This window comes from Rhinolophus sinicus, linkage group LG03 (genome assembly GCF_036562045.2).
Source record: "Rhinolophus sinicus isolate RSC01 linkage group LG03, ASM3656204v1, whole genome shotgun sequence".
In the NCBI taxonomy this organism is placed as follows: Eukaryota; Metazoa; Chordata; class Mammalia; order Chiroptera; family Rhinolophidae; genus Rhinolophus; species Rhinolophus sinicus.
Genome location: NC_133753.1, coordinates 20,840,684 through 20,864,973, shown reverse-complemented (window position 1 = coordinate 20,864,973; position 24,290 = coordinate 20,840,684). Strand labels below are relative to the sequence as shown.

Sequence of the window (24,290 nt, the reverse complement as noted above, 5' to 3'; positions counted from 1 at the left end):
AATATTATCTCAATTATTTCTTACATCTACATTCTACAGTTGGAGACTCTGAGAGTGAGACAAGTTAAACATTTTGTCCAAGGTCCCATACTTGGCTAGGGTCACGGGCTCAAACCCTGGTGAGTGACCCTGCAGAGCCCATGATCTGAATCACGGCCCTGTGCTGCCACTTGAATCCCACATTTCACTTAATGAAGATGCAAACATTTAGTAAACACCAGCATAGCTAGGTGCTATGTGAGATTTTCAAAAGTGTGATAACTTTGTGCTGATTAGGTGTCTGAGGTCTACGGAAAAGAGAAGCCTGGTGTTTGTTTCACGATAGCAAGGGTGAGTGTTTTGAGTGACTGACAGTGGAGCAGACAGGTCATAGGAGGGGAAATCACAGGAGACCATAATCATCAGTTGCCTGAAGGCCAGAGAGGAAGTGGGGTAGACAAAGTAGGATGTGTGATTCTGCGGCAACCCCAGAAGCAAGATTCTTTCACAGTATTTCTCATTTATTTACCCTGAGTTGGAATGTTACACTACAATAAGATGAGCCCCAAAGTGCATTTAGAAGCTGCACCATCCTGGAAGTGAAGAGAAAAAAACTCATTTCATTATTATCTATTGTCAAAGGATTAAATTTGGGTGAGAAGCAAATATATCTTTGTCTTTTGCTTGTTGTGTGTAAGCAGCTCCACACATAGGTATACATTTGAAAGGCTTTTTTGGGATTCGGAGTCGGCACTGTTCCACATCACAGCACCCTGCTGCCGGCTTTTCGCCTTTCTGTTTTGCATACTCCATGCACTTGAGAGAATGGCCCCCGACGTCCTAACCTTTAAACATCCTCCACTGACCTGGAGCAGAGCAATGGTGCTTTTTATTGAAATTGTCCTGTATGTAGAGCCACAGAGAATTAAAGCTGTTTTAAAAACAAAAGAAAAGAAAGACCAGGTGGTAAACCTCCTATTTCTGGACAGAGAAATAGCACCGAGAAGCCCTCTGGACCCTGCGGGGCACATGCCCACACTTCCCTGTTCTTTCTAGGTCCCTTCCTGGAGTGTATAGGGATGTGGCATTTGTAACACAACCAGAGTGGCCCGGGATAAGATGGAGGAGAAGAGAAATACTCTGTGAGCTGGGACTGTCTCTACTCATTCGATTCATTCCCATGGACCTGCATATAACACAAACCTCGTAGAACAGTTTCATGTAAAAAGCACATTATGTAAATTAGAATTGTCGTCTTCATCAATCAGGCAAGTGGTTTAGACAAAAGCAGACAGCTTTGTCACCGGCAGACAATCTAAGGACTGTAAACTGATGGAGCCGTAGGGATCAGTAAGGACCAGAGTAGCCAGGGAGGGCCTGGAATGGGTCTGGATGTAGATCCTGGCGAAGGGGAACCATTTAAAGAGGTTGAGAGGAGAGAAAGGCGCTGTAGCCAGGGACACCTGGGGAGCAAAGGCACAGAACCCCTAATACCTGAGTGCATGCAGAGGCTTCCGAGGTGAGTCTGAGTGCGGAGGAATAGGACGCCATTAGAGAAGGTCATACCAGCTGTGACGGTCTTTGCACATCAGGATAGAGAAGCATGTGGTTTTTGTGCTTGATGAACCAGTTTCTATTTTATGGGTAGGTATGGGTTACTGCAGAGTCTAGAAGCTGCTAACCTTGGGGCATGGCCTTGCCCCAGTGCAGTCAGAGAGTGGGTTCAAGTCCGGACTATGCCCTTCAGGAGCTGTGTGATCTCAGTCACACCTAACCCTCCTTGAGCCTCAGTTCTGTAAAATGTGGTAATGCCACCTACTTCATGTGCTTAACGTGGATGATATACACTAGTGTTTTTAAAGTGTCTGGCACATAGTAAATGCTCAATAGGTGGCAATTATTTTATTCTGTTGTTCCGGCTCCCAGAGCTTGCCTTACTCCTGGTGTTGGTCTGTGTGCCTCTGTATCAAAGATTATGGAGGCATACAAGTGCAGTTGTTCTGAGAGAGTCTGTCTTACCTCTGAGATCTTTGTCCTCAAACGTCTGGCTTCCTAAGCACGAGATGCGAGTGCAAACAGCAGTCTTTACAAGCCCATGAGTGGAGTAGTAGTAAGACCAGCTTGTCACTCTGTGACTCTGCCTCTGCCTCCCAGGCTGTGTGACATCTTCCCCCATAGGGAACCATTTCTACTTTGTCTTTAATTGCTCCTCCTTGGGGTAACTTGTCAGCCGAGGCTGCTTTCTGTCACTTGATGTCACATCTCTTTCTAGTTCAGTCATCAGTTGGGGACTTCCATTTAGCTGGAAGTCTGACTTTACAGAGAACCCTGTACCAGATGCTAATTTGTCTTGCAAGGGGCTCCAGCGGGATTTCTTGCCTTTATGTCCTACCCAAGGGGCTGGTACATTTCTCATGTCTGTGGCCACGGTCCTGCCCTGGGTGAGGACATAAATACAATAGGATTCAGAGGTTAACTCACTGTCAGTAAGAAAGGTGTGGAGACTGCATAAATATTAATACCTGGAGAGAGAGTAGTAATTTCAGGACCAGGGAATGGACAGAGAGCTCACCTGCAAAGAGCTTTTGAGAGAAGTCTGGTTATCTGTGGCAGTTTCTGGCCCGGATTCTCCTGTCTGTCTCTCCAGAAATCTGAATTCTAGTTGCTCAGCTTCCATCCCAGTCTCACCTGTATACCCTTCTTCTTACAGAACAGCTCCTCTTCTCAGGACTCTGCATCCCTTAAAAGGCCTTTTTCTTACTTGCTTCTGCCTCTTGTAGGGATGAATGACCTCTCTTTCCATTTATCGTTCAATGGAGCCAAGCCTCCGTCTGTCTCTTCGGGATGAGCTATTGTTATACATTACTAATTAACCTATACAAAGAGCTCTGATTGTAGGTATTTAACCGATATAAGAAAAGCCAAAGTTTGGTTACGACAGAGAGCTCTCACAGGCTGGGGCAGACTCCTGGTGGTGGCCAGGAGAAGAAGCTGCCCGTCAGCAAACTTTTATTGTTTCTTTTCTGGTTCACTCACTTGGAGCTATCGCCTAAGGATCCTTCAGGGTTTCCCTTTGCCCCGTGGAGGTAAGATGAGAAATTCATCTTTTGAATTGGGAATGACACATGCATGACTTTCCACAGAACGTTAACGATGAGCTTCATGAGAGCTGCTTGCAGGACCTCGTTCCGAGTTCTCACAGTGGTAAAGCACATGGACTCGGGAACCCAGCTCCTGTGGTTCAAGTCCTGCTCTGTCATCACCAGCTGTCTGGCTGTGAACTGGTTCCTTAACGACTCTCCGCATCTGTTTCTCCATCAGTAAAATGGGGGAGGGATGGGGATGTCTCCAATGGGTTGTCTGAATTAATGTAATAGAAGGCTTTAGATCCTTAGCACGGTGGTTGGTAGTAGGTGCTCAGTAAATATGAATACTGTTTTCAGTGTTATTAGTATGGTTAGGCCTATGGTCGAGGTCATAATAGCAGGGGAGGCGTTTTCAATTCTTTGTCATTAGTGATATATTAAAACGCAAATAGCTCTGCTTGATTCTCTCCTGGTGATAGGGGAGAGGAGGGACACAGGTTATAGCTGGATGTTAGGGATCAAATGACAGATATTGGAATGACTCGTCCAATTAACTTTTTATCACTGAGATGGATTATCAGACTTATTTCCACACTTAAGTCTTTATTTTACTGAAAATGCAGGTAATAACACAAACTACTCTGGTCTGTGGAAAGGATGAAATCAGATTAACAATAGCTACAACAACCACCCCCCAAAATAACAGATTTTTATGCCTTTGCTATGTGCCATTCCTAAGTGCTTTACATATATTAACTCATGTCATCCTTACAGAATCATTTAGTCCTGTGTTCCCATTTTCAGAGGAGAAAACAGACACAGATAAGTTAAATAACTGTGCCAAGGTCACATGGCCTGTAAGTAGAGGATGTGGGATTTGAACCTAAATCTGGATCCTGACTTAGAATTTGAATAAGATAATGTACAGGGCATAGTGAAGTAGTTGGCATAATGAGTGCTCTAATGTTAACCCCTTTCCCTTCCATGTTTTCCTTCCTGTTTATTTTATACGTCTGACATTGCTTAGAGCTCAGTTCCATCCCAAGGCACTGCATCAAAATTCAGGTCTAATAAGAGCAAAACCTTTTTGAAAATCTAATTTGGGGCAACAAGATTAATCCCTGCTTTTATGTAGATTATACCAGGTTTAGAAAGTCATACTATATATTTTTTGTGTTTTAGGTTGTTTCGTTCTCTCACTATATGTATATAGAGGGCATACACCATCTGCAAAGAAACACAGATCTCTTTCCCCACCAACCCTTAATAATCATTTTCTTTAGGTAATACATCCACACGGTTTAAAAAATATCAAATATAATAGGGTACTGTGAAAAGTAAGTCTCCCTCCCACTCCAAATATTAACTTGACAAATTTACATCCTATTAACAATTTTATAATTTCTTGTGTTTTCTTCCAAAGATGTTTTATGCATTTGCGAGCATATGTAGCTATGGCACATCCTTCTAACACACATACTTTGCACAATGATTGCACAATGCACGCTCTGATCTAGTCCTTGCTAATTTCACTTAACAATGTTACTTGGAAAGCATCCACATCAAAATTGGGAGTACTGCCTAGTTTTCAAGGACTACATAATATTCTATCATTAGGATGTATCAGTCTATTATTGATGGTCGTTTAGGTTGTTTCTGGTCTTTTACTAAGGACACTTCAGTATGTATCTTTGTATGGAAGTATTTGAGTCTGTGCAACTCAATCTCTCTTGATTTCCACTTGAAAGCTTATATTGTGTAACTTTCTGACAACACAAAAATTGGGCAGAAAGAGACAGATGAAAGGAATAGAATGAAAATATAGGGGCTTATTCAGCACTTGTGTACATCCTAGAGGTCTCTCCAGATCCTTTTTCAAATGCTGTGCTTCATGCTTCTCATAATGTTTCAGACTATGGTGTCCTGAAGCCTCTTCTTGGGCCTTTTTTCTGGGTGCCCAGAGGGCGATGGATGGTTACTGTTTGCAAGATTGATTCATATGGCACTTGTTTGGCTTTTGACAGGTTGTTTATAAGAATAATGACATCCGTCTGGAGCTGTCTCGCCTGGCCCGGATTGGGGATACCAAGATGAAAATCTATGGCGAAGTTGTATTCAAGTGTGAGAATGTGGCCACACTGGACCCCATCAACTTTGAGACCCCAGAGGCTTATATCAGCTTGCCCAAGTGGAACACCAAACGCATGGGTTCCATCTCCTTTGACTTCCGTACCACCGAGCCCAACGGTCTCATCCTCTTCACTCATGGCAAGCCCCAAGAGAGGAAGGATGCTCGGAGCCAGAAGAACACCAAGGTGGACTTCTTTGCCGTGGAACTCCTTGATGGCAACCTGTACTTGCTGCTTGACATGGGCTCTGGCACCATCAAAGTGAAAGCCACTCAGAAGAAAGCCAACGATGGGGAATGGTACCATGTGGACATTCAACGAGATGGCCGATCAGGTAGGAGGAAGCAGGGTGTGTCGCCGAGGCTAGAGGAAAGCGCTGGCTCCTCAGTTTGTTTCTGGACTTTATATTTTTTATTGTAATTTTTGTGCTTGCATGCTTGTTGATTCTTCTCCCATTCTTTTTAATGGTGGTTGTAAGATGATGTTTCAGAACAAGTCACCTGTCTCCTCAATGGCTAGCATTCTTCTCCTGACCTCCCTGTTCATTCATTGCCCAACCATCTCAATGATAGCTCCAAGACCCAGAGCTAAAGACGATTTTTCAAGTAGCAATTCTACAGCTGCAGAGCAACTGTCCTGTCACTGGTGTGATGGTGCCATCCCCCCCCACGTCGTCTTCTCCTTTTTCTCATCACCATGGAAACCAATGGTGACATCACAGATGCTGCATTATGTGGTTACTCTGTAGGATAAGCTTCACTGCCAGGGTTTATGCAGCGATACACCCTTCAATAATTGGCAAGGGTCATGTAGCAGGGAAAAATTATGACAAGAAAGGAAAAGGCAAATTGATTTTTCCTGAAGTCATGTTCAATTTAAAGCCTTTCTTTGGTGTGAAAGCCTATATTTCACTCTTTGCTCAGACCTCAGTAACTCTCCCTTCCTCTTCATAACCTTTTACATTTGGTTTAAATGGCTTTGTTTGTTTCTGCAGCCGCAGATCAAACAAGCTAGCCCCGGGCAGTACATAGCCACTCTGGAATAGTAACAGAGAAAGGGAGGGGGGAAAAAACACCAAAAAGCATAAAAATAGAGAGTTTGGAGCTTTTGGATGCCTGGACAGTCTGCCTTGCTTTCTGTGGACCATGTGGTAGTGAAGGTCATGTTCTGTGCCATCAGAAAGGGCATTGCACCCAGAGTGATAATTAAAGCATTTGGATTTCACACTTATTTCCTGATTCTCTGTTTAGGTAGGATTATACTGGAGAAGGGTCTTGGCTGTATTTGTCACAGGTTTGAAGGATTCACTCTCCTGGTAAACACAAAAAAAGTTTACCATGTGGACATTTTCTTCCTAGGTGCATTTGGCCAACAATAGAAAGCAATAGGTTCCTCCAAAGGCTGCAGCCAGGAATGGCTGAGCTTCAGGGGAAACAGCTTTTCTGTATAATTCCAGAGCTGGAGGGATGATGGAGATAAGCAACGATGCTCTTAGGGGGAGCTGGATGGGTTCTGTGCAGAGGGCAGGTGAGGGGCAGATTGCAGCGCTGGATGGTTTCTCGCTCAGTAGGATGCTTTATTGGTTGTCTGAAATCTGATCTGAACCAAGAGGCTTCAAATCTAATGTGCTTTTTGAGCAAGAAAGGACAGTGTGTACTTTTTTGAAAAAGAGAAATACACAAAACTTAATTTCTTGGGAGACCAAATCTTTCTTTCTCTCTCTTTCTCAGTTTGTCCATAAAATGTCAGCAGGGGTAGAGCCAGAAAGCTGTCCCAGAATTATAACGGAAATGCTCCTGTTGGTTTTGGGGACCATGCACTTTGGGTCTCCGGAGCTGGGTCATTGTTGATGGGTTTTGTGATGGACTAATCTAGACCCTGGCACACCTTCAAGCTTACCTACCTGTGTTACAGGCAGCCCAGAACATGTAAAATTGCCATATGTCTACTTCTGGTTATTCTCAATGCTAACTGCTTTTTCAAGTAGAGCGGTTATTTTGCTTTGTTAGAACCATCAATGGGTCCATCTTTGACAAATAGGTTTGGAATTCAGAGGCCTTGAATTTCATACCCAGGAGCTGTAGCGTTGGCCAGTACTTTGATGTACTGATCAATTTGATCAAAGCCTATAAAAATTTACTGAGTAAACAAATAAGTGTCGCGTGGAAGCAGTGCAACATAAAATTTTAATATGATCTATTAAACTTCATTTCTTTATGAGGATAGTTCCTAGTATGTTGTTTGGGGTTATAAACCTATTCTAAAGTGGATAGTTATAATAAAAATACCAGTGTATCTAAGTGTAGTGCCTTCTTCCTTGCTCATCCTGAAGAACGTGACTGAGAAGTGATCTAGAAATACTTTTATGATGACTCCCCAGTTGGGTGAGTGATTCTTAAAACTGGATAAGTGCCTTCAAAACCATTGTGGTCCCACCCTCAGAAGACAGATTTTCCTCAGGGTGTATTTAAGGCTCCAGCATCTAAAGCAGTTTGGGTGCTGTTCTTATTTGGCAATAGATGCTCCTCCCCGTTAGCTGGTGTTCTGAGGAGCTCTGTAGATACATGGAGGGAAAGAAGGCAAACTGTGCTAAAGAGAAGAAAGAGCTACACACCTCAACTTTCTCATTGTTGAAATAGTGGAAGCAGCAACTCCTGTCTCACAAGATCGTTTTCAGGATCCAGTCCCCAAAAGCACATCAAGTACTTAAAATTGTGGCCAGGACATTGTGACTGTTACGCAGGTTTTTAAAAGATGAGAAACCAAAAAGGCAAAGCAGATTTCTCCAGGAAAAACACTTGTAGGCGAGAATACCGGAAGCAAGCTGCTGGCTTGATCCTCCCAGATGCCCCGTATGCTCTTTCTACTCTTCCAGCCCTCTGTTGACTTTGTAATTGAGAGTAGGTCACATTCTTGACCCCAGCTGATCTTCTCAGCCCTCAGCTGTTCCCTAAAGAGCTTAGGGAATTGAGATTCCGACAGAAGTGAAGGCTGGCTGATGGATGGCATGACCCAGTTATCTCAGTACCAATAAAGCGCTTTAAGAATACTAAATCATTCTTAAATTATATGGCATAATGTTTGGATATTGCCTGGATTTTACAGTTTCCTTGATTTTACATTTTAGGGAATTGAGCTGTAAAGTGGCCCAGGGACTGGCCTCCATTGTCACCATGGGAGGACTAGAACCCTATTTCCAAGTCCCCAGGTCAGGGTCTAGGATTACATACTCTGTAATTTCATGTGCAGAGACTTTCTCTCTCTCTGACGTCATCCCCTGCTCACTCCCTCTTGCCTTCTCCACTCTAGCCATAGCCCCACCTACCCCAGGACCTTTGTAGGTGCCATTCCTTCTGCCTGGCATGTTCTTCCCCCAGGACTTTGCATGGCTGAATCCTTTTCAGCATTCTGGTTTCAGTTCACCTGTTACTTGCTTAGAAAGGCCTTCGCTGACTATACACTTTAAAGTGGCACCCATGAACTGCTACACGGCACCCATTTTGTTCTCTTCCTTGCACCTGCCATTAGCTAGTTTCTCTTATTTATTGGGTGATGTGTTTAGTTTCTGTTCCTCTGGGATATCAGCTCCATGAGAGCAGGGACATGCTTGTCAAGTTTATCTCTGTGCACAGAGCTATACCAGAGACAGAACAGGTATTCCATACATATTTGTGAAAGAGAGAGAGAGAGAGAGAGAGAGAGAGAGAGAGAGAGAGAGAGAAAGGAAGGAAGGAAGGAAGGAAGGAAGGAAGGAAGGAAGGAAGGAAGGAAGATGTTCCACTTAAAATTTACCAAAGGCAATGCCCAAAATATTCACTGCAGGCCTGGTAGCCAATGCCAGTGTAGAGGGTATCGGGGCACGTAGGGTTCCATCCTTCTGGGGATGACAAGCCTGTGATGAAGACTCAGGCCAGCACTATAGAACCTTTACTCTGTTCCAGGCACAGAGTAAGAAGCACTTTACATACATAAGCTCATTTAAACATCACAACAACCTGTGAGGCGGAACAATTATTTTCCCATTTTACAGATGAGGAAATTAAGGCCCAGGAAGGTGAAATCACTTGTTCAAGGTTACAGCTAGTACATGGTAGAGCTAGGATTTAAACACATGTGGGAACTCTGCTGCTCTCAATCTATACGGTATGCGACCTCTCAGCCAGGACTTTTATGTAGAGAAAAGATACCACACCAGGTACTAGGCCACTGGGATTGTCCTGGCTCCTCCTGTGGACCAGTCTGTCTTACCTGGCAGAGATTGGAGCCATATTACCTACATGGTCCTTTCCATCTAGAGCATTTCATTCCCCTGCTTGCGTTGTTCTTCCCTGGTGTGGCCACACGAGTCTCAGAACTTACCTGCTAGACTCCATTCATTTGGTTCATCGACTGGCAGCCTCACCTACGCTGCCAAGGAGCTGTTACATTAGCTCACTCTGTTTCTGTCCTCCCATCCCAGGTACCATATCAGTGAACAGCAGGCGCACACCTTTCACTGCCAGCGGAGAGAGCGAGATCCTGGACCTGGAAGGGGACATGTATCTGGGCGGGCTGCCGGAGAACCGTGCGGGCCTCATTCTCCCCACCGAGCTCTGGACCGCCATGCTCAACTACGGCTACGTGGGCTGCATCCGCGACCTGTTCATCGACGGGCGCAGCAAGAACATCCGGCAGCTGGCGGAGATGCAGAACGCCGCGGGGGTCAAGTCCTCCTGCTCCCGGATGAGCGCCAAGCAGTGTGACAGCTACCCCTGCAAGAACAACGCTGTGTGCAAGGACGGCTGGAATCGCTTCATCTGCGACTGCACGGGCACCGGCTACTGGGGAAGAACCTGCGAAAGGGGTAAGTCAGCCCTCGTGGGCGGCCTCCTGGGCCTGAGCGGGTGTGACTACTACCGTTGAATCTCTGGATAGACCTACCTGTGCTTTCTTTGCTACCACAGGTGCTAGCTTTGGACCTGCTCGTGCTTTGTGACTTCTAGAGAAGAGTGTTCTTGGGTTCACTGCTTTCCAGATCGTACCACTTCTAGTTCTGGATGCTTGACTTTGTTTGACTAGGGTTGAGCCGCAGACAGGAGAAGTTTAGAATAAACATTACCGTGATCATGATACTTTTTTGATTCAGTATAAGACATCTTTTAGAGAGGATGGGTACTTCTCTTTTGGGATTCTGGATGGGCTAACCAACTGGCTGTTTCATTTATTGATTTAACTCATGCCTTTTGGTGTCTTCTGCGGGCTAGCTCTTGGATTGGACTTTAGAAATAACACTGTTGAATAAGACAGACCCAACCCTTTTCCACTGGAGCTTGCTGCCTAGTTGAATCTTTGGCCAGTAAATAATTTCAAATGTGGTGAGTTTTATAAGAGCCAGTGTGACGTATTGGTTAAGAACGTGAACTCTGGGGTCAGACTGGGTGAGAAATCAGGCCCTCATGGAGCGATGAACCTTATCAAGATAATCAATACCTTTGAGACTTGATTTCCTCATCTGTAAAATGGGAATAATCAGATACCTACCTCATAAGATGCTGGTGCTGATAAAGTGAGTCAATAGGTCCCCGGACTATGGTAACCATTTAATAAATGTTAGTGGTGGTTGTAGTCGTAATTATTGTCATCAACTTCATCAAAGGGAAAGTAGAGAGACATTTGGGAGGCCTTTACAAGGGGACCCAACATACTGTAGGTGTTCATAGAAAGCTTCTGCAAGGAAGGAATATGCAAGTTGAGGCTTAAAATATGAGTAGGAGTTAGCCTGGCAAAGAGATGGAAGGAAGGTGTGCCCTAGATAGCAAGGATAGCATGTACCGAGGGACAGAGGTAAGAGACCATGGCACAGTTGAGGAACTGAACCAAGTCCAGAATGGACTGGAATGTGGAGTGATGTGGGAGGGGGGAAGGTAGGAGAGGTGGGGAGCAAACAGTGGGGGCTGATGGATTAGAACAGGCCGGAATGCTAGGAGGAACAGTCACTACTTTAGCATCTTACATTTGCACTGAATTTACAGTTTGAGTAAAGGGCAGAGATAAAGGTTTGCAAGAAGCCAACATCAAGACAAGAAAAGTCCAGTCCTTAAGCCACATCCAGATTGCAGCTTGGCTTATTGTTTTATATGCCAAGCACAGAGAATCGAGCTGGCTGTCCATGGGTTGTCAGCCTCTATTTTATATGAAAGGATAATCTAGGTAGTTACCAAGTGTTTCCTGAGGCTGTCGCTCTAGGGCTGTGCATCTGTAATAGGTAGTTACTGCCCTCAAGAAGCTTATCATTTATTTAGCTGAGGAGTTGAGCTATCTATACAAAAAGTAGTAATAAAATGATACAAGGCAGTGGCATGGGCGCTGTTTGTGGACCAGGCTGAGGACACTGAGACTCAGAGGAGAGAAGACTATCTTGAGGAGGGAACTGCAGGGTCTCATCCTGCAGTTGACTCCCAGTGGCCAGAATTGTCCAAGTATTGTAAGTCTGGTGATGAGGAGATATCCTGGAACAGGAACTGGATGACCCGTCAAAGATGTTTTCAAGGAATGGTTTTTGTGAGGTCAACTATAAAACCAGTTAAGGTGTGTTTCAAGAAAACTGCAAATCTTCCTTACAGTTGGGCCAAAAACAAGATACAGGACATCCGAGTGGAAGACAAAGATCCTTCTTGAGACTTACGGAATTTAAATTGAGATTCATTTAATTTTCAAAGGAGCAACCATCAGAACATGAGCTAAGATGAGGAGGTCACAGTCCAGAACGGAAGTGGGCTACAGGGGGCTGGTCTGTCTGTCAAACTCCCAGACTTTCCATACGTCTTTATAGGGTAAACTATCCTGGTGCCAGTTTGGGTAGATAGAAAGGTCATCCGACCTCTGAGATGCAGGAGACAGTTTTGGTGGCAGTCGGTATTTCAGGCCTTCCACCATCTATGAAGGTAGTGTAGGAACTGAAGGTCACTTTAGACATCTCACACTTTCTCTTGGGTCTCTTCCTAACTCAAGGGCCTCGTGGTTGCTGAAGATAGGCAGCAGTGACTGTAGGCATTTGTGCAAGGTGTCTCTGAGCTCACCTAGTCCAAGGGCACATCAATGGGAGTTGGTCCAAGATTTGTCAAGTACAGTGAAAGTCACTGCACATTTTACATTGTCACTTTTGACTAGTCATTAAAAGGCAGCTGATTGGGGATATATGAGGGACAATTATTCCGGGTACAGTGCAGCCAGCAGTCATTCATTCTGGCCCAATGAGAAAGAGCCTAGCAAACTTAAGACATTTGATCTATACATCGCTCAAATTCCAGACGGTTCAACTGATTGTTTTGTTCCCCCACTAATTGTTTTTTGGCCCTGTATTGTTCCTGACACCATGTTCAGAATGAATCAGTGGAGTGTAAAAATGATAGGACTGCACTCTGCTAGCAAAGAAAATAGAGCTTCCCAATGACACTGTTTTTCTTTATTGAAACTGATTCCTCAGGGGAGATGCTTTTGAGTACTTTTTATTCATTTTTTTTCGTACGTGGAGCAGACATTTATTGAAACTCTAGCGTGTTCCAGCCATTGTATTAGATGCAGGAGTTGCAAAAACAAAAACAAAAACACAAAAAAAAAACTGACACAGCCCCTGATTTTGATCAAGGGGCATATAATCCTCCCAGGGAAACAAAGGGAAATGTGGGAAATGTGCTAACGTGCTGGATGTTGTGTTAGATGTCAATAGGGCACATGGATGGGAGAGACCATGTCTGTATGGGGAAGTGATGGTTGGGAAAAGGGAGCCCAAGACTTCCTGGATTTTCTTGTCTCCCATTTCTAACACAATTATCGCCTGTCTCTACTTGTCCCCCTGAGTATTTTCTATAGGCATTTCTGAAGAGTGGTGAAGGAAAAGTGTTAAGACTTTTTACACAGGAGCATGATCCCCTTTGGATCAAGGAATGCTGCCCCACTCGTCACAATACCATCAACCTGGTCCCTCCATTTTCCACTCTCTGTTTAATTGTCTTCTAGAAGCATTAACCCTAAGCCTAGAATACATCATTTGTACTAGACATGATACCTTTAAGACAGTTCCTGGCAGGTGTCCCATCTAGCCCGGACTGGGTCCTATACTTGGGCATCATAGTGGGGTCAATTCCGTGGTATTGCTGGCCCTACCACGGGAACAGTAGTGTTAGAAAGAGACAGTTGTTTATATAACATGGAGAAAGCATACGGGAGTTGCTGAAAACTGGTGTACAGAGGAAAAGCAGAGTGGGGGATGGCCCAGGTCAGAAAATAGATCAAAACAGCTTAAGAACTCACGAAAAGCGAGCGAGCAGATCAATTGAAGAGACAACTCCCAATTCAAAGCTGTCAGCCCAAGGCGAGGGAATAAAGTCAGAGAACTAGGAAATCTATGAGTACATGAGACTAAGATTAATTTGCATGACTATCCTTCTCTTAGAGTAAAAATAGATGTCTCTTGCTTGTTCCCTCACAAGAGTGCTTCTGGCGCCTGTGATGATGAGCGACTCTAAATCTTGACATATGACAATTGGCTTGATGTCATGTTTAGATTTTTCAGCATCTAAAGTTTCAGAAAAAAACTAAGTAAGGTTTTCTTGGTTGCAATCTGATACTATTCTAAGAAGAATAGTCTATCCGTCCCAGTTGTTCAGCTGTAGCTATTTTGGTTTCTTATTCATAGAGAAGTGGGAGTCATTTCCATGACCTAAAAAGCAAAGGCCTATTTTAACTACTTAATACTAATCAGTTTGGTTGCAATGCTTTAATCTGCTGGAGAGCCACCTGCCATCCTGTAAAGTCCTGTTGTACAGAGGAAGCGTTTTAGCTTGTCTATCTTAAAAGACATGATCCATTGACCTGGGGCAATATAGGCATCCTCTCCTTGCCAGTGTTGCTGAACTATTTAGTTAGTGGGAGCCAAGTGACAATAGGCAAGGCTATGGATTCGATCTATTTATGGACCATCAAGCTTTAGTTTAAGGCCAGTACAGATTCTACCCTCTTCCCTGGATATCTTTTTCTGAATGTATTCACAAGAAAGAAAACAGGACTCAGCACAAGTCCATCTCTATGACAAGTCTCAGTTTCCTTATCTGTAAAATGAGGACACTAATACTTGCTAAGTAAGATTTTCTTGGTTGCAAGCTACAGAATTGATTCTGGCTAACAGAGTCAAGAAAGAGAATTTGCTGCATGACTACCTAGAGAGGTATCTATCAAATGAAGATCTCACTAAATACATCTTACAAAGGGAAGCAGAGAAGCTCTGGAGATCCCAAAGCACTACGATTGAAGTGATTCATCTTTCCTGACTTCCAGGTTCTGCATTTTTCCAACCAGAATTTACATTTTCCAAAAAGAAAAACCGATTGTCCTAATTTGGTTCTTCTGTCTATCCCTCCACCAGTGAGCTCTGTCCAGGTGGGCAGTCCCCCAGAATCGATCTGAAGGCTCACCCAGGATGTGTGTGTGTATGTGTGTGTGTGTGTCGGACACACATGAGGTCGGGCAACTACGTTTATGAACTCATCCTGGAAAAGTGCTACGTACATCATTGCTTCATATCACTACAGTCACCTTCAAAGCACTCTCCTTTGGAAGCTATGCACCGAAGCCAGCACTTAGTCCACCCTTCAAAGCAATTTTGGAACTCTTTTTCTGGAATGGCTGTCATTGTATTCCCCTTGATGTCTTGAATGTCATCAAAATGTCTTGCTTTCAATATTTTCCTTTCTTTTCGGGTAAGGAAATAAGTCATTGGGGGCCAGGTCAGGTGAGTAGGGAGGATGTTCCAATACAGTTATTTGTTTACTGGCTAAAACTCCCTCATAGACAGTGCCGTGTGAGCTGGTGCATTGTCGTGATGCAAGAGCCATCAAATGCTGGTGAAAAGTTCAGGTCGTCTAACTTTTTCATGCAGCCTTTTCAGTACTTCCAAGTAGTAAACTTGGTTAACTGTTTGTCCTGTTGGTACAGGACAAATTCATAATGAGTAACCCTCTGATACCAAAAAATGTTGGCAACATTTTTGCAACAAGTTCTCAAACTTAATTGTCAGACCTCATATAATCTTAAACCATTTTCTTAGTGCTCTTTCGTGGGAGAGCTCGGGGTACCATGACCCATAAGGCCATGTCCTGTTATAGATGTCCAGCCATGTGGAACTACTACCCGATAAAAGAACACATTTCCTGGGATCATAGAATCCTGGAAATTGGATGCTTTTAAGACTATTAATTTGTAGAACCAAGAAAATGAGATGGAGAGAGTAAATCTGCTCTTCTCGCTGGTCCCTGGGATTCCTTCCATCTGACATACATACCAGCTGAAAATCAAGAGCGAAAGATATTTTGAGTTCTCTCAAATGACTCTTGTTCCAACAGGAAAAGAGTGCAGGCCACAGCTGCTCCCCTTCCAGCTCAGGGACTTCCCTTCAGCCAACCCCTCTGATTGCTGCTATGGGCTCCTGGAGCAGCAGCAGCTCATTCTGCCTGAGAAGGGCGAGACACTGTCTTTAGATGTGGTCGAATGTGTCATTCTGATGCCACGTGGAAATCATGTTATCAGAAAACAGTAGAGTTGGCAGATAGCGTTGATGTTACCTGGGTCCAATCCTTGTTTCAGTAGGTGAGGAATTGGAAGCCCTAAGAAGAGAACGTGACTCTAGCTTAGAGTAGCTATAGAATGCTTACAATTCATGCTTCCTGACTCCTGATACGCCTGTCCATTACATTGAACAGTCTTTCCTTCTTGTATATGGGAAAGAAGTTATACTGTAAAGTCATCAAGGGAAAAACAATACATTAAATGTATTTGTTTCCCCATAGTCTCTGGCACTGTGCTATACACATACTATGTGGTTATTAATTGTTGGAAGGCCCTAGTCCTCGGCCCTGGGGCTCTTCTTGGTCTGTACATGCCCCTTGGTGCCCTCATCCATTGTCATAGTGTCAAAGGTCACCCACATGTCAGTGACTCCCAAGCCCAGGTCTCTAGCCTGGAACTCTCTTTGGAATCCCAGATTTCTATACCTACTCGCCTATTTGACATTAGCATTTGGATACCTGATCGGTGTCTTACTCACAGCACTGAAAACAGAAATCTTGAGTTCCTCTTCCTTGTCCGACTTTTTTCACTTTTAGTGTTTCCCATCTCAGTAAGTGGCATCACCAGTGTCCTTGGGATTTGCCTTGATTTTTCTCCCATCTCATTCAATCTGCCTCAGCAAGTTCCTGTCAACTCTTCATCTAAACCCATCCTGCATCTCTCCACTTCTCTCTTTTCTCACCACCATCATCCTAGGTCAGTTTACACTGATCTCTTCTTTGGATAACTGGATAGCATGCCATATGAGAATGAAAAGCTCAAGGTCATTTTGTACCTTCCTTAGAGTATTAGATTATTAAAATGTCTGCATCCTCAACACATTCCTACCTTACGTATTTGTTTCAGTGGCTTCTGGTCCCTCAAATTATAGGAAATGAAGTTCTGATGCTTCTTTGGAATTAATTTCAACATTAACATAGCACTTACATAAATGGGTATTTAGCTCTTCTGTGTACCAGGCTTCGTGAGCTAAGATGAGAAGGTAGAAATTTGAAGAAAACATGGTTTTAGATCTCATATGAGCTCACTTTCTAGCGGAGGGGATAGAGAAGTAATCTGCAAATTATAATGCAATCTACCAAGGGCAACAATCCAGGGAATAATCATAGGGAAAAAAAAGATAACAATTAGAAAGCCAAATATGTCCAACATGATATAGCACTTTATAACTGGTTCTACATCTCCTGGGGTCTGCTCAGTGGTGTGGGAACAAAGGAAACCCTGGCTTCCAAGGTCACATATAATAATGCTGGTTGCTTTTAGTGGTTCCAGTACCATTGAGGGTCTGCTGCATTCCCCAGGGATATCCAGGCCCTTTGTTTAGATACGTGACCTTGAGAATCTTACTTGGATCCTCTGGTGTCTCTGTTATGCAAAAATGAAATGAGGCAATTGGGTTTCACGCTCTCAGGGCCCTTCCAGTTCTAAACTCTGTGATTCTCAAATGTCATGGGCTTGGCAATGTCTTCCCTTATCCCGAGACGAGGGGTGAAGGTGGGTGAAGGGCAGGGCAGGAGCGCGAGTCCTTGTCCCTTGAGTCTGCAGCGCGGTCTGGGGTGGGAGGCTGGGCTTGGCGTGATCAGCAATGAAGTTGTCACCTCTGATTCATTCATCTAAGAAAATGAATACCTCGCTGTCCTGGGGCTACTAAGGCCCATAGCACATACACTTTAATTGATAGATTAATGAATATAACCTTGGGTTTCTTAAGAGCATTAACAGGCTGTTTCCTTTTAGGTCCATTGTTTACCTGCTTTTGATGGCTAATGACATGTATCAGAGAAAGGGGCTTCCCAAGAAATACACTATTTATCAACTTCAACCAACATGTCCCCCACCCCATTTTTTCTAATCAATTCGTGCTTACATCATACAGATGTATTACTGGTGACCACCATAGCAGTGCTCAGATTCAGCCTCTTCTGTGTTCTCTTCCTGTTTTCCAGTTTGCCTTTCCACAGGCCCAGGACTGTATGATTCCAGAAAGTTGTCCTATAGCCCATGAACCCTTCCTGAGTGTTATTCCACTGGGTCAGGATCTCAGATACCCCTGATCACAGTTGCTCCTGTTACTCCAAATACACTGAGTCGGAGAAGGAGAGTCTAGTTGTTCTGGAGTCTTGAAGCTCCAGGGGTCTCAGAAGGACAGGCTGGGGGCTTTCGAGAGCTTTGAAAAATCTACAGCTTGGCCTGTGTTCAGCCTGAGAAAGTGGGGGTCTGCACTTTGGGGCAGCATGTGGCAGCTGCTTGGCACTGCGTCGCACCTGCAGCTGGCTGTGGGTCTGTCAAATGCAGGGCACGGCGGCCATTTACATTACCGCTCTGTACCTTTATTACTGCCTTTTCTAGAAGCCGTTTCGCTGGCAGCAGACATCTGCCCATTATGGATGCAATAAATTGAGATGCTGCGAAATTATGAGAAACAAATGCTTCAAAATGCAGCACAAGGGGATTGTCATAGCCTTTTTCTAAGCATTTCTGGCTCCGTGTGTCTTTTCCCAGATAGATACGTTCTTCCTTGTTCCAATCTGGATTCAGAGGAAAGGAAAGTTAAAAAGATCTACTATTTATTGAGAGAAATTATGTGCCTGCTCTATGTTCTTAATCTACACTGGGCCATCTAACCCTCACATCCACTCTGCAGGCTGTATATTATTAGTCTCATTTTCTAGATGAAGAAATTAAGGGCCCAATTCATTCCTTCCAAAGCACGGACACAGTACTATGTGCCAGGGGCTGTGTTGAGCCCTCGGGATCCAAAAGCATTGATTGTGACACTCCTCATAAACTTGTCAATCTATTTTAATATCTGGGAAAGGTGGGACACAAATGCAGGGAGAAATACCATGTGCAGCATCACAGAGTGGGTGACACGAGGGCTGAGGCTGCTGGAGTAGCAGGAATCTCCCAGGTAAACCAGGCAGGAAAAAACATTCCACGTAGAAAGAACAGAGATGCAAAGGTAACTTCGGTCAACAGGAGGTTTTCCTCCTGAGTGGAATCTAAGACATGGGGAATGAGGGAAAGGAATTTGAGGGGACGTTTTAGGAGGTGTGGCTAGAGGAGTGAAGTACCTTGTTTGCTCTACCAACAAATTTAGACCTTATTTTAGAGGAGGCATTTTTATCAATGGGACAACCGGTTCACATCACTCTGGCAGAGGATGGATGGGATGTAGGAGGCAGTAGGTCCACAGACCAGTAAGCATTAGTTCAGTTTGCATTTGTATTATTTCAGGAGTGAGAAATAAGAGCCATGCCTGAGGTAGAGAATGGAGGTCACTTTTGGGGCACACACTCAATAGATTTAAGGGGAAGTGTTGATAGAATTTGCTAACCAATTGTACACCGCTGAAGAGTGGCTGCATTAGAACCGGGGTTTGGCCATAGAAGCCCATTGTTTCTTCCCTATACTCCTCAGCCACCTCAAATCAGCTGAAGATTCTTAGGAGGCGTGGAGAGGAGTGAAGTGACAAGAGGACGTATCTAGGAGTCATCTACACATGCCGGTCCCACTCTAAACATGTGTCACTTAGCCTCTCTCTGTGCTTCGGTTTCGATCTTTACCACTGAGAATAGCAACAGTAGCTGCTTAATTGGCTCGTTGGGTCCCTCTGTTATAGAGTCAAATGGTATGGTGTGCGCACATAGATGATAAACCAACATGCCCCGTTCTGAATCTAGAATTCAGCAATTCAAGAATGAAAAATTTAGTTGGCTGGTGTTTTAATTCTGTTTTTTTTTTTCTTTTCTTGTGTTGTAGAAATGACTCAGATATGGTTTTTGTGTTTAAATTCATGATGTAGACTAGAATTTAAAAGTGGGAAGGAAGGTTCTGGCAGAAGGGAACATATGAAACATGCTTTTCTCCATGCTTCAAAATGGTTTGTATTTGGAGTTAAGATATGACTCAGGTATAATCCCAGATTTTGAAGAATTATGTTAAAATGCTCTGCTGTTACTGTGATTATCTCAACCAAGATTTGCATATATTCAATTGAAAAAAAATTGTAGTTTATATTTCTCCTGTAAAAGTGGCTGTATTTCAGATTAAGCTAAATGATTCTTTTTTTAGGTTTAGGAAAATCATTTTTAATTTCTCTGTATTCTGGTCTCATTAGCACTTTATAGCAATGAGGCCCAATACCAAGGACTGTTTAACTGTGTGTACATAGAGTGCATACATATAGTTTTCCTCTAGTTTCTGAGATGTTTCTCTATTTTATCATGAGCTATGTTTTAATCCAATCTGGGATCATTGTGGGAAAGAAATAGCAGACATGTAATAGTCATGAACAGGCCCAAACTCAAAACCCAACATTGATTGACCCCAAGAAAACCAGACAGAGTATAAAGGGTCATAGAATCATTTATGTTGCTAAAGGCTCAGATATTATCTAGCACAACCACCCCACACCCAATTTTAGACAAGGAACTTGAGGCCTCCACATAGAAAATGAGTTGCCCAAAGAATAGAATATAATGTTCTTAGTCTCTCATTTTGGTTCCCCATAAATGGATTTTTCAAAGAAATATACACAAGAAGTATCTATGTGTATTTTGTGAAAATATATGTTTATGGCCCATCACCTATTAAGCAGTAGAATTGTGGCATTATAGCAAAGACATTTGGTCAGTCGCCAGTAATTTATTTTTGTTGGTAAATTTTATTTGAAATGTTGTCAATTGATTTACAGAGAAAAGAAATATGAAAGGAAAAGACATGTGCACATTGCTCTTCTCTTTTTATCACCCATCCCATCTTACCCCACAAATGACATATAAATCCAGCCCAACAGTGAGGATTTTGGAGTGACAAGTGCATCTGGGATGTAGGGCTGGAAACCCTGGGTATCAAGGGTCCTTGAAAGACCCCCTTCTGTGGGCTATTGGACAGCTATTTCTCTGGTGAGGAGATGCAGTCTTTCTTGAAGATCATTTCATGCTTCTTAGCATGTTTAACCTTCACAGCAAGGCACTCTCATCAAAATGACAAACCACAACAGAGCCTTGTGAGAGGCCAGTAAATCAGAACCCTTATGAAATCTGTGGGATGAGCACACGTCCCCTCCTTGTCTCCCCGAGGGAAAGAAAGCCCAGGGCCTTTCAGATTCTAATCTTCTCTGCAGGACCCCTGTCTGGTGCTTCCTGCTGTGCCCCACTGGCATTTGAATATTGTTTTCATTTGGTCTCCAGGGCCACATATGGACACCAGCAAAGTCAGCACATTCTTTATCTTCATCAGCAACATTGTAAAGGGAAGATAACAGCTCTGGTGTTTGCTCAGTTGAATTCTCCCCACCCCTGAAGTCTTCATTTCTGGGTCTGAAGATAGTGGCTGGCTCTTAATGTCACCATGGCGTGGTGGCAGGCTGTTGCTCACAGGGACCTTAGCTCCAGCTGGCTGTCTCTGGTTCTGATTTATGGGCCTCTCACAAGGCTCTGTTGTGATTTCCACAAGAGAAGGCTCCCCTTCCCCCATTTTTCTCAACTGTAATGAAACTTCTTTCACAAGCGGTCCAGCTTCTCCAGCCCCTGTAAGATGGAGCCTTCTCTTGTGGAAATCCACAAAGCCTGATGTTGAGAGCAGAAGTGGAAGGAGAGAAGATTGATGAGTAAAAGTCCTGTTAGCTGTACAGATAATAAAAATGTTTATTGAGGGCTGGGGAGGGGGACATGATGACTCTTTTATCAGAATTTACAGATTCATATTTATAGGTGGAAAGAACCTCTTGAGGGTTGGAGTCTAACCCAATATCTGATATACTGTATGGACTCTCTGGGAACATTTCTCTGTTTCCATCGGCTCTACTAAATCCCTGTCTTGAATCCTGGGCCAGAGATCTCTACCCTAAAGCAATGTCAAGCGGTGCTCTAGCTTTGTGCCTTTGGAGTGGTCTTCCTACGCAGCTGACAGTGGGATGCTTACATAGCAGAACTCAGAACCTTTCTGCACATGCCCAGTGGATCCTTGTGATTTTTTTTCACATGTAATCGTCCCTTTATTTATTGCAAATAGGCGAGGCAATTAATTCACAGTTAGCAACTTATGGCCTGGAAAATCTCATTAGCCCAACCTTACATTATCAGCACATCTGTTTAAAAAGAGATCCTTGAAGAAGTGGTCTGAATATCCAGATTCTTGATCAGCTCCAGGAAGCAGGGAGTCACTGAAAGGCAACTTTGAAGGGAGTATAGGGCTGTGCCAACGTTATCAAAGCCACTGAAATTCACACCTAAAGGGATATAAAAAGGGAATTCATATTGATTGAGTACCATCTATGTGCCGGGTATAATTTGGTACTTAAGATACAGAAGTTTGGAGTCAGAAGATGCATATGAATCCCAATTCCATCAGTGATTATTGTGCCATCTTGAGAGTGTGTTTAAGCTCTCTGAGCCTCACTCAGTTTTCTGACCTATAAAATGGGCCTTTTGTGAGGCTTAAAGAAAATGATTATGTAAAAATCCTAGCACAACACCTGTAACTTTTAACTGTTGAATACATGGATAAGTATTATTATTATTCTAATTTAAATTTTAGAATAAGCTCATGCAGTATGTGGTATCATTCATATTTTTAAGGTAATTAAACCAAGGCTCAGATTAAATAACTTACCATGGTCACAAATACTAGAGGTAGGATTTTATTAAACAAAGTCTATGAGATTCTCCTTTATACTTTGCCATCCCTTAAAATGGGAGGTCGTAAGGGTGGGGCTAGGCATTGTGGGAGGGAGAAGGAGCCGGGAAGGGGAGAGGGCCTTTGTTGTTTACCTTCCAACCCAGTTAATTCTCTGCTTCAGGACATTCAAGGGTGAACCTGGGAATAAGCAGACATGGAAGCTGCCCATTTGAAGTTAATTCAGGATTTCAAAAAGCAGTCAGGCCCTTCCACATCCTTTTGCCCACATTCTTGGTTCCTAAGTAAAGGAGAGGAATTCTAAGTTTTCATGGGGACAGTCCAGAAAAGCCTGAAATGGGTGCAGTTCAGAAGTGGGAAGACAAACGGCCTTCTCACAGTTCACCCAGGGCCACAACGTATCCTAACTCACACCCACATCCGTACCAACATGTACACACACATACACACACTCCTCGGCCATAAAACTGGACCTTTCTCCATTTTGTTTCTCTAGTCTGCCTCCTGCACTAGACTATGAGCCGTCAAGCCTGGATCAAGCATCCCAGTGCCAAGGATAGAACAGGAGCTCAATCTGTGATGGGGAGGGAAGCAATGGAAGCAGGAATGAAAACCTAAATGAATGGGACTAACTCTAAGATGCACTCCACTAAAGTTAGAATTCTGGTTTGTTATCTGACAAATTTGGAGTGATTTGGTTGCCGAACATTCTTCCTCTCTATCCCCTGAAACACAGGCACAGGTTAGGATTTTCTGGTGAGCAGAGGTAAGATGGGCCTAGAGAAAAGTCATCCAGGAGCTCCCTTAGGCTGGGGCCTGGCTTCAGTGTTGCTGTAGGTGAACAGACAGGCAAGCATGGAAGGAAGCTTGGTAGAAGGGGAACAGGCACATGCATCCATGCCAGGGGCTTCCACCATTTGGAACAGTGGGGCTGACCTGCCGCCCTTCATGGTGGGAAGAACTCCCAGTGGAGATATGAGTACACTTTGCTCCCTTCCACTCTGTTTTCTTTTGCCTCTCTCCTATCTCTCTTTCTTTTCTCCTCTTTCCTCTTCTTTATCCCCTCTCTTCTTTATTATTTCTCCCACATCAACCCTGTACAGTCTCTTCTCCCTTTCTCTATTCATCGTTTAGGCTTGACATAGCAATAATATCTGCCTCTTAATGGACAATTTGCTTCCAGATGGATGAAATTGACCCTTGTTTATTCAGAATGGTTGGTCTGGAGGCTACCATAAAATGTGGGCTGGGGTCTAGGACTATCTAGTTTAGTAGCAACTAGGAGAAGGGAAGGACAGGCCCCCAAGACCTCTGCAAGTAAGTACATTGTCTAGCCTGGGAGCCTTCTCCTTTTGAACTATGATAAATGAGAAAGGGTCTTGGCAAGAGGGAACATTGACTCTGTATAACCAGGTGGCTAAAATGTGAGTGGAGAATGTAGAGCAGTGCCCTGGGATAGCAATTCCTACTGGAGCACATGACTTGGCTGCTGCAAAAGAGCCCCTCTCTGCCTAATGTTGGGTCTCCTCCTACACCCCACCCAACCCCCGACTTTCTGTAAATGGAGATTGATGGTTGGGTGGTGGTATGATGGTAAAGGAATATGTTCTTGGGATGCAGCTGAACAGAATTTTTTCTCTGTAAATTTTCATTTCCCCTTCCTTTCTCTCTCTTCTTCCTCACCTTTCGTTTGCCTTCCTTCCTTTCTTGCCCTCAATCCCTTCAAAGCATTTTTCATTTCCTTCCTATGTGTAGGACATGTTTAACCCATCCTATTTCTTTGCACTGTAGAGTGGTGTTCCTGGGGGCTTTGATGGAGCAATTGATGTGATGAATCTTGACTTTGGTAGGA

The 24,290-nt window shown here is 43.8% G+C and overlaps 1 protein-coding gene and 1 pseudogene across 38 annotated transcripts in view; one reads left to right on the top strand and one right to left on the bottom strand.

The window, feature by feature from the left end:
• Positions 1-2,656, bottom strand: part of LOC141570448 (sorting nexin-2-like) — a 49,732-nt pseudogene extending 47,076 nt beyond the window's left edge.
• NRXN3 (neurexin 3) overlaps positions 1-24,290 on the top strand; it is a 1,514,302-nt gene that overhangs the window by 491,460 nt on the left and 998,552 nt on the right. For all 38 annotated transcript variants that reach the window (XR_012494580.1, XR_012494579.1, XR_012494578.1 and 35 more), the window contains 2 exons: positions 5,090-5,528; positions 9,654-10,037. Coding sequence is in view for 35 of the 38 variants with exons in the window: in XM_074327136.1 (XP_074183237.1) it covers positions 5,090-5,528; positions 9,654-10,037 (823 nt within the window). In the remaining 3 variants the exon portion in view is untranslated. The remainder of the gene's footprint in view (positions 1-5,089; positions 5,529-9,653; positions 10,038-24,290) is intronic.